Source organism: Onychostruthus taczanowskii, unplaced genomic scaffold (genome assembly GCF_017590055.1).
Source record: "Onychostruthus taczanowskii isolate IOZ18803 unplaced genomic scaffold, ASM1759005v1 scaffold590, whole genome shotgun sequence".
NCBI classification, from domain to species: Eukaryota; Metazoa; Chordata; class Aves; order Passeriformes; family Passeridae; genus Onychostruthus; species Onychostruthus taczanowskii.
In genome coordinates this window covers 2,432-12,220 of record NW_024503569.1, presented here as the reverse complement: position 1 = coordinate 12,220, position 9,789 = coordinate 2,432, and the positions used below count along the sequence as shown (strand labels likewise).

The following is a 9,789-nucleotide window of genomic DNA, read 5'->3' as shown; positions in this document are numbered from 1 at the left end:
TTGGGTGGAATTTGGGGTTTTGGGTGGAATCCCCTAAATCCGGAGGTCCCCAAAATTCCCGTTTTTCGCCCCAAGCCGACCGCGAGGTCCAACGGATCCTCCTGGAGCTGCTCAACCAGATGGACGGCTTCGACCAGAACGTCAACGTCAAGGTGCGCCCAGGTGTCCCCAGGTGTCCCTCAGGTGCACCCAGGTGTCCCCAGGTGTCCCCCAGGTGTCCTCAGGTGTCCCTCAGGTGTCCCCAGGTGTCCCCAGGTGTGCCCAGGTGTCCCCACGTGTGCCCAGGTGTGGCCCAGGTGACCACGGCCACCAAACCTGGGCACAGCTGGATTGGGAATTACGGGGTTTTATGTGATTTTTTGGGGGGGGGTTTTTGGTTTTTTTGGGGTTTTCTGGGGTTTTGGGGCTCTCACCTGTGCCCAGGTGCGCCCTGACCCCTCACCTGTGCCCAGGTGATCATGGCCACCGACCACACAAACACCTGGGCACACCTGGGTCAGCAATTCCAGGGGTTGTCCCCAGGTGTGCCCAGGTGTCCCCCGGGTGTCCCTCAGGTATCCCCAGGTGTCCCCAGGTGTCCCCCAGGTGTCCCTCAGGTGCCCTGGTAGCACACCGGAGCACACCTGGGGGGTTAGGAGCACACCTGGGCACACCTGGGGGGGATGGGAGCACACCTGGGCACACACCTGTCCGAGGAGGCGGACCTGGAGGACTGTATCCTCACCTGGGCACACCTGGGAACGGCTGGGCGGGGTTAAAGACACACCTGGGCATGCCAAGGGCACACCTGGGCACACCTGGACGTGCCAGGGGCACACCTGGGCACACCTGGCCGTCTCCTTGACCCCTGACCCAGACGTGGCGCGGCCGGACAAGATCTCGGGGGCCGACATCAACTCCATCTGCCAGGAGGTGAGGGCACACCTGGGACAGGTGTGGGGCACTGGCTGTGGCTGGCTGTAGGTGACACAGGTGACACAGGTGACACTCAGGTGACACAGGTGCCATTGTCCCCAGGGCGGCATGCTGGCCGTCAGGGAGAACAGGTACAGGGGCTGGCACAGGTGTGGCTGTAGCTCAGTGCAGGTGACACAGGGCTGGCTGTGGCTGGCTGTAGGTGACACTCAGGTGACACAGGTGACGCACAGGTGACACTCAGGTGACACTCAGGTGACCCTGTCCGTGTCCCCAGGGCGGCATGCTGGCCGTCAGGGAGAACAGGTACAGGGGCTGGCACAGGTGTGGCTGTAGCTCAGTGCAGGTGACACAGGTGACACAGGTGTGGCTGTAGGTCACACAGGGCTGGCTGTGGCTGGCTGTGGGTGTCCCAGGTGACACAGGTGACATTCAGGTGACACTCAGGTGACACTCAGGTGACCCTGTCCGTGTCCCCAGGGCGGCATGCTGGCCGTCAGGGAGAACAGGCACAGGGGCTGGCACAGGTGTGCCTGTAGCTCAGTGCAGGTGACACAGGTGACACAGGGCTGGCTGTGGCTGGCTGTGGGTGTCCCAGGTGACACAGGTGACATTCAGGTGACACTCAGGTGACACTCAGGTGACCCTGTCCGTGTCCCCAGGGCGGCATGCTGGCCGTCAGGGAGAACAGGCACAGGGGCTGGCACAGGTGTGCCTGTAGCTCAGTGCAGGTGACACAGGTGACACAGGGCTGGCTGTGGCTGGCTGTGGGTGTCCCAGGTGACACAGGTGACATTCAGGTGACACTCAGGTGACACTCAGGTGACCCTGTCCGTGTCCCCAGGGCGGCATGCTGGCCGTCAGGGAGAACAGGCACAGGGGCTGGCACAGGTGTGCCTGTAGCTCAGTGCAGGTGACACAGGTGACACAGGGCTGGCTGTGGCTGGCTGTGGGTGTCCCAGGTGACACAGGTGACATTCAGGTGACACTCAGGTGACACTCAGGTGACCCTGTCCGTGTCCCCAGGGCGGCATGCTGGCCGTCAGGGAGAACAGGCACAGGGGCTGGCACAGGTGTGCCTGTAGCTCAGTGCAGGTGACACAGGTGACACAGGGCTGGCTGTGGCTGGCTGTGGGTGTCCCAGGTGACACAGGTGACATTCAGGTGACACTCAGGTGACACTCAGGTGACCCTGTCCGTGTCCCCAGGGCGGCATGCTGGCCGTCAGGGAGAACAGGCACAGGGGCTGGCACAGGTGTGCCTGTAGCTCAGTGCAGGTGACACAGGTGACACAGGGCTGGCTGTGGCTGGCTGTGGGTGTCCCAGGTGACACAGGTGACATTCAGGTGACACTCAGGTGACACTCAGGTGACCCTGTCCGTGTCCCCAGGGCGGCATGCTGGCCGTCAGGGAGAACAGGCACAGGGGCTGGCACAGGTGTGCCTGTAGCTCAGTGCAGGTGACACAGGTGACACAGGGCTGGCTGTGGCTGGCTGTGGGTGTCCCAGGTGACACAGGTGACATTCAGGTGACACTCAGGTGACACTCAGGTGACCCTGTCCGTGTCCCCAGGGCGGCATGCTGGCCGTCAGGGAGAACAGGCACAGGGGCTGGCACAGGTGTGCCTGTAGCTCAGTGCAGGTGACACAGGTGACACAGGGCTGGCTGTGGCTGGCTGTGGGTGTCCCAGGTGACACAGGTGACATTCAGGTGACACTCAGGTGACACTCAGGTGACCCTGTCCGTGTCCCCAGGGCGGCATGCTGGCCGTCAGGGAGAACAGGTACATCGTGCTGGCCAAGGACTTTGAGAAGGCGTACAAAACCGTCATCAAGAAGGACGAGCAGGAGCACGAGTTCTACAAGTGACACCTGGGGACACGCGGGGACACCTGGGGACACCTCAAGGACACCTGGGAACACCTGGGGACACCCCCGGGGACACCTGGGGACACCCAGGGACACCCCCGGGGACACCTGGGGACATTAAAATAAAGCTGAGACCGGAGCGAGAGTGTTGGAGATTTTTTGGGGACACCAGAAGGGACATGGGGACACTTTGGGGACCTGGGGACACCCCTGGGGACACCTGGGGACACGCGGGGACACCTGGGGACACCCCTGGGGAAATGGGGACACGCGGGAACACCCCTGGGGACACCTGGGGACACCTCAAGGACACCCCTGGGGACATTAAAGTAAAGCTGAGACCGGAGCAAGAGCGTTGGAGATTTTTTTGGGGACACCAGGAGGGACCTGGGGACACTGGGAGGGACTTGGGGACACTTTGGGGACACCAGGACATGGCTGGGGACACCCTTGGGGACACTGGGAGGGACTTGGGGACAATTTGGGGACATGGGGACACCCCTGGGGGCACCGGGAGGGACTTGGGGACAGCTTGGGGACATCCCTGGGGATACTGGGAGGGACTTGGGGACACCCTTGGGGACACCGGGAAGGACATGGGGACACTTTGGGGACATGGGGACACCCCTGGGAACACCGGGAGGGACTCGGGGACACTTTGGGGACACTGGGGGTGGCCCTGGGGACACTGGGAAGGACTTGGGGACACTTTGGGGCCACCAGGAGGGACCTGGGGACACTGGAAGGGCTTGGGGACACTTCGGGGACATGGCTGGGGACACCCCTGGGGACACCGGGAGGGACTCGGGGACACTTTGGGGACACTGGGGGCGGCCCTGGGGACACTGGGAAGGGCTTGGGGACACTTCGGGGACATGGCTGGGGCCACCCCTGGGGACACTGGGATGGGTTTGGGGACCCCCCTGGGGGCATGGGGACACTTTGGGGACACCGGGACATGGCTGGGGACACCCTTGGGGACACTGGGATGGGTTTGGGGACACCCCTGGGGGCATGGGGACACTTTGGGGACACGGGGACACCCCTGGGGACACCCGCAGGGACACAGGGACATGGCTGGGGACATGGGGACAACCTCGGGGACACGGGGCTGGCCTTGGGGACACCTCGGGGACACGGGGCTGGCCTTGGGGACACCTCGGGGACACCTCGGGGACACCTCGGGGACACCTTGGGGACACCGGGATGGCCTTGGGGCCACCTTGGGGACACCTTGGGGACACGGGGCTGGCCTTGGGGACACCTTGGGGTCACCTTGGGGACACGGGGCTGGCCCTGGGGACACCTTGGGGACACCTCGGGGACACGGGACTGGCCTTGGGGACACCTCGGGGACACCTTGGGGACACCTCGGGGACACCGGGATGGCCTTGGGGACACCTTGGGGACACCTCGGGGACACCTGGACGCTCCTTGGGGCCACCAGGACACGGCGACGCCCTCGGGGACACCCCGGGGTGGCCTTGGGGACACCGCGACCCTCTCGGGGACACCGGGAGTGGGCGGAGTCCGGCTCGGCCGAGACCACGCCCACTTCATGACGTCAATCCGCCCGTCCCGCCCCCCCCTCGGGCGCCGCAGTGCGCCGGGACCGAGCGGAGCCGGAAAGAGCCGGAAAGAGCCGAAGAGGAGCCGAGAGGCGGCGAAGCGGGAGCCGGAAAGAGCCGAACGGCGGCGACGGAGCGGAGCCGAAAAGAGCCGAAGCGGAGCCGAAGCGGACCCGCCTGAGGGTCCGGCCATGCCTTGAAGCGGCTCCTCGGACCCGTCCCGGGCTCTTCCTCCTCGTCCTCCTCATCCTCGTCCTCCTCCTGCGGCGGGGGAGGGGCCCATGGGCCGGGCAGGGGGCTGAGGGGGCCGGAGACGCTGAACTGGGCCCAAACTGGGCCGAACTGGGCCCAGCTAGGCCGGAGAAATCAGAACCGGGCCGAAAAGAGGCGAAGTTGTCCGGAAAGAGCCGAAGCGGGCGAGGAATAACCGAAGTAAGGACGGAGCTGTACGGAAAGAACCGAACCGGGCCGGAAAGAACCGAACTGGGTCGGAAGTAAGCGAAGCGGGCCGGAAGTAGACGAAGGGAGCCCGGGGAGGGTCGGAAAGAACCGAACCGAGCACGAAGCGGGGCGGAAAGAGCCGAAGGTGTCCGGAAATTGCCGAAGTGCCGCCATGTTGCTGTCGCTGCTCCTCGGGCTCCTCGAGGGTGAGTTCGGGACCCCCCGAATGTCACCGGGGACCCCAAAATGTCCCAAAATGTCCCCAAAATTGTCACCGGGGACCTCAAAATGTCCCAAAATGTCCCCAAAATTGTCACCGGGGACCCCAAAATGTCCCCAAATGTCCCCAAAATGTCCCCAAATGTCACGTGGGACCCCCAAAATGTCACCTGGGACCCCCAAAATGTCCCCAAATGTCACATGGGACCCCCAAAATGTCCCAAAAATGTCCCATGTCCCACCCCAAAACGTCCCCAAAATGTTCCCAAAATGTCCCCAAATGTCCCCAAAATGTCCCCAAATTCCCCAGAATGTCCCCAAATGTCACGTGGGACCCCCAAAATGTCCCCAAATGTCACGCGGGACCCCCAAAATGTCCCAAAAATGTCCCCAAATTACCCAAAATGTCCCAAATGTCACGTGGGACCCCCAAAATGTCCCAAAAATGTCCCCAAAACGTCCCCAAAATGTTCCCAAATGTCCTCAAAATGTCCCCAAATTCCCCAAAATGTCCCAAATGTCACGTGGGACCCCCAAAATGTCCCCAAAATGTCCCCAAATGTCCCCTAAATGTCCCCAAATGTCACGTGGGACCCCCAAAATGTCCCAAAAATGTCACCTGGGACCCCCAAAATGTCCCAAAAATGTCACCAGGGACCCCCAAATGTCCCCAGATTGTCCCAAAATGTCCCCAAAATGTCACCAGGGACTCCAAAAATGTCCCCAAAATGTCCCCAAAATGTACCCAAAATGTACCCAAAATGTCACCGGGGACTCCAAAAATGTCCCCAAAATGTCCCCAAAATGTCCCCAAAATGTCCCCAAAATGTCCCAAAATGTCACCTGGGACCCCAAAAATGTCCCCAAGGGACCCCCAAAGTGTCCCAAAATGTCCCCAAACGTCACCTGGGACCCCAAAATGTCCAAATGAGCCAATTTTGGGGCAATTTTGGGGGGTTTTGGGCCAGATTTTGATGAATTTTTGGCCAATTTTGGGATTTTTTTTTTGGATTTTTTGGGAATTCCGGAATCCTTGATCTCCCAATCCCAAATTTTGGGTTGCCCAGGGTGAATTTTGGGGGGGACTCCAAAAATGTCCCCAAAATGTCCCCAAAATGTCCCCAAAATGTCCCCAAAATGTCCCCAAAATGTCCCCAAAATGTCCCCAAAATGTCCCCAAAATGTCCCCAAAATGTCCCCAAAATGTCCCCAAAATGTCCCCAAAATGTCCCCAAAATGTCCCCAAAATGTCCCCAAAATGTCCCCAAAATGTCCCCAAAATGTCCCCAAAATGTCCCCAAAATGTCCCCAAAATGTCCCCAAAATGTCCCAAAATGTCACCTGGGACCCCAAAAATGTCCCCAAGGGACCCCCAAAGTGTCCCAAAATGTCCCCAAACGTCACCTGGGACCCCAAAATGTCCAAATGAGCCAATTTTGGGGCAATTTTGGGGGGTTTTGGGCCAGATTTTGATGAATTTTTGGCCAATTTTGGGATTTTTTTTTTTGGATTTTTTGGGAATTCCGGAATCCTTGATCTCCCAATCCCAAATTTTGGGTTGCCCAGGGTGAATTTTGGGGCAATTTTGGGGGATTTTGGGTCTATTTTAGGTGAATTTTTGATTAGGGGTCAATTTTAGTGATTTTTGGGCAAATTTTGGGCAAATTTTGGGGGAATTTGGGGATTTTTTTGGAATTTGGGGATTTTTTAGGTCTCCTTGTTCCCCTCCCCATTTTTGGGGTCTCGGAGTTGGATTTTGGGTCCATTTTGGGGGAATTTTTGGACCAAATTTCGGCCAAATTTCACCAAAATTTTGTGAGATTTTTTTTGGAATTTGGGGAAAATTCGGGAATTCCTTCCTGACCCCCCCTTGTCCCCCTCCCTCTAATTCTGGGGGTCCTGGGGGTGGATTTTGGGTCCAATTTGGGTCAATTTAACAAATTTGGGGTGGATTTTTGAAGGTTTTTTTACCAAATTTTGCTCAAATTTTGCCAGAATTTCACCGGAATTTCGCCGGATTTTTTTTGGAATTTTGGGGAAAATTTGGGAATTCCTTCCTGACCCCCCCTTGTCCCCCTCCCTCTAATTTTGGGGGTCCTGGGGGTGGATTTTGAGTCCATTTTTGGTCAATTTTATCACTTTCGCAGTGGATTTTTGAAGGTTTTTTTGCCAAATTTTGCTCAAATTTTGCCGGAATTTCACCGGAATTTCGCCAGATTTTTTTTGGAATTTTGGGAAAATTCGGGAATTCCTTCCTGACCCCCCCTTGTCCCCCTCCCTCTAATTTTGGGGGTCCTGAGGGGTGGATTTTGGGTGGATTTGATCCGTTTCGCAGTGGATTTTTGAAGGTTTTTTTGCCAAATTTCGCCGGAATTTCGCCAGATTTTTTTTGGAATTTTGGGAAAATTCGGGAATTCCTCCCTGACCCCCCCTTGTCCCCTCCCGCAGTGTCGGGGGCGCTGGGCGGGTGCGTGGAGGTGGCCTCGGGCACCGAGGCCGTGCTGGGGGCGCCGTTCCGGCTGCTCTGCATCGCCTGCAAGCGCCGCAGCGAGACCCCGGCCGAGGCCGAGAGCGAGTGGTTCTTCCGGCCCGAGGGGGCCCCCCACTTCGAGAAGGTCACTGGGAGGGACTGGGACAAACTGGGAGGGACTGGGAGGGGACTGGAATGGACTGGGAGGGACTGGGACAAACTGGGAGGGACTGGGACAAACTGGGAGGATGCTGCAGTTCCCAAAGCCGCCACCAGGGGGAGCTGGGAGTTCATTGAGATGGACTGGGGGGGAATTGGGGGGGACTGGGATGAACTGGGAGGGACTGGGACAAACTGGGAGGATGCTGCAGTTCCCAAAGCTGCCACCAGGGGGAGCTGGGAGTTCATTGAGATGGACTGGGGGGGAATTGGGGGGGACTGGGATGAACTGGGAGGGACTGGGATGAACTGGGAGGAACTGGGACAAACTGGGAGGGACTGGGAGGGGACTGGGATGGACTGGGAGGGACTGGGACAAACTGGGAAGACGCTGCAGTTCCCAAAGCTGCCACCAGGGGGAGCTGGGAGTTCGTTGAGAGGGACTGGGAGGGGATTGGGACAAACTGGGAGGGACTGGGAAGGGGTGGGAACTGGGATGGACTGGGATGAACTGGGAGGGAACTGGGATGGACTGGGATGAACTGGGAGGGAACTGGGAGGGACTGGGACAAACTGGGAGGGACTGGGACAAACTGGGACAAACTGGGAGGGAACTGGGAGGGTGGTGCAGTTCCCGAAGCTGCCACCAGGGGGAGCTGGGAGTTCGTTGAGATGGTCTGGGGGGGAATTGAGGGGGACTGGGATGAACTGGGAGGGACTGGGAGGGACTGGGGAGGGACTGGGACAAACTGGGAGGAACTGGACGGGGACTGGGATGAACTGGGATGGACTGGGAGTTACTGGGAGTACACTGCAGTTCCCAAAACCACCACCAGAGGGAGCTGGGGAAACACTGAGAGTTCATTGAGGGGAATTGGGATGAGCTGGGAGGGACTGGGAGGGGACTGGGATGGACTGGGAGGGAATCTGGGGGGATTGGGAGGAACTGGAATGGACTGGGAGGGGACTGGGATGGACTGGGAGGGGACTGGAATGGACTGGGAGGGGACTGGGATGGACTGGGAGGGGATTGGGAGCTACTGGAACCTACTGGGAAGACAACTGGGATGTATTGGGAGGAACTGGGAGCTACTGCAGAGACCCTGGAGAGCCACTGGGCCATACTGGGAGTCACTGGGCTAAACTGGGAGCTACTGGGAATTACTGGAACCACAATAATCCATGATTGGGAGCTACTGGAACCTACTGGGAAGACAACTGGGATGTATTGGGAGGAACTGGGAGCTACTGCAGAGACCCTGGAGAGCCACTGGGCCATACTGGGAGTCACTGGGCTAAACTGGGAGCTACTGGAAATTACTGGAACCACAATAATCCACGACTGCAATACCTAACTCGGCCACCAGACGGCGACACTGAGCCAAACCCATTTCCAATCCCTTCCTAGCAACCCTTACTGGTTTTTACTGGTTTTTACTGGTTTTTACTGGTTTTTACTGGTTTTTACCGGTGCAGATCCTGCACTACAGCCCCGAGGAGGGCGAGTGGGTGGCTCCTGGCCCGTTCCTGGGGGTGATCGCCTGGAACGGCTCGCGGGGCACGCGGGACCTGCAGGACCTGTCGGTGTGGCTGAAGGCCGTGGAGCGCGGCCACGCCGGGCAGTACGTGTGCCGGCTGAAGCGGAACCTGACCTTCGAGGGCTACACCTACAGCCTGGCCAGGAACCAGACCCTGCGGCTGGCCGTGGTGGAGAAAGGTGCTGGGAGGGACTGGGATGGACTGGGAGGGGACTGGGAGGGACTGGGATGGACTGGGATGGACTGGGAGGGAATTGGGCTACACCTACAGCCTGGCCAGGAACCAGACCCTGCGGCTGGCCGTGGTGGAGAAAGGTGCTGGGAGGGACTGGGATGGACTGGGAGGGACTGGGAGGGACTGGGAGGGACTGGGATGGACCAGGAGTTGGTGGGAGGACGCTGCAGTTCCCAAAGCTGCCACCAGGGGGAGCTGCGGAGACACTGGGAGTTCATTGAGGGCAACTGGGTGGGACTGGGAGGAACTGGGATGGATTGGGAGGGACTGGGATGGACTGGGAGGGGACTGGGATGGACTGGGAGGGACTGGGATGGACTGGGAGGGACTGGGGGGGACTGGGAGTTACTGGGAGGGACTGGGAGGGGACTGGGAG

The 9,789-nt window shown here is 59.4% G+C and overlaps 1 protein-coding gene and 2 long non-coding RNA genes across 3 annotated transcripts in view; all 3 read left to right on the top strand.

Moving 5' to 3' along the window:
• Nucleotides 1–664: 664 nt before the first annotated feature.
• LOC121343285 lies at nucleotides 665–2,863 on the top strand. Its single transcript, XR_005953681.1, has 3 exons — nucleotides 665–714; nucleotides 857–912; nucleotides 2,670–2,863. It is a non-coding gene; the product is annotated as an uncharacterized LOC121343285 (long non-coding RNA).
• LOC121343286 lies at nucleotides 959–1,468 on the top strand. The gene is made up of 3 exons (XR_005953682.1): nucleotides 959–1,001; nucleotides 1,160–1,270; nucleotides 1,301–1,468. It is a non-coding gene; the product is annotated as an uncharacterized LOC121343286 (long non-coding RNA).
• Nucleotides 2,864–4,385: 1,522 nt separating the features above from the next.
• The window catches only part of SCN1B (sodium voltage-gated channel beta subunit 1), a 7,735-nt gene continuing 2,331 nt past the window's right edge, over nucleotides 4,386–9,789 (top strand). Inside the window, exons 1-3 of the mRNA XM_041418282.1 lie at nucleotides 4,386–4,998; nucleotides 7,460–7,626; nucleotides 9,117–9,357. Of these exons, the coding sequence (XP_041274216.1) occupies nucleotides 4,965–4,998; nucleotides 7,460–7,626; nucleotides 9,117–9,357 (442 nt within the window). The 5' untranslated portion in view covers nucleotides 4,386–4,964. The remainder of the gene's footprint in view (nucleotides 4,999–7,459; nucleotides 7,627–9,116; nucleotides 9,358–9,789) is intronic.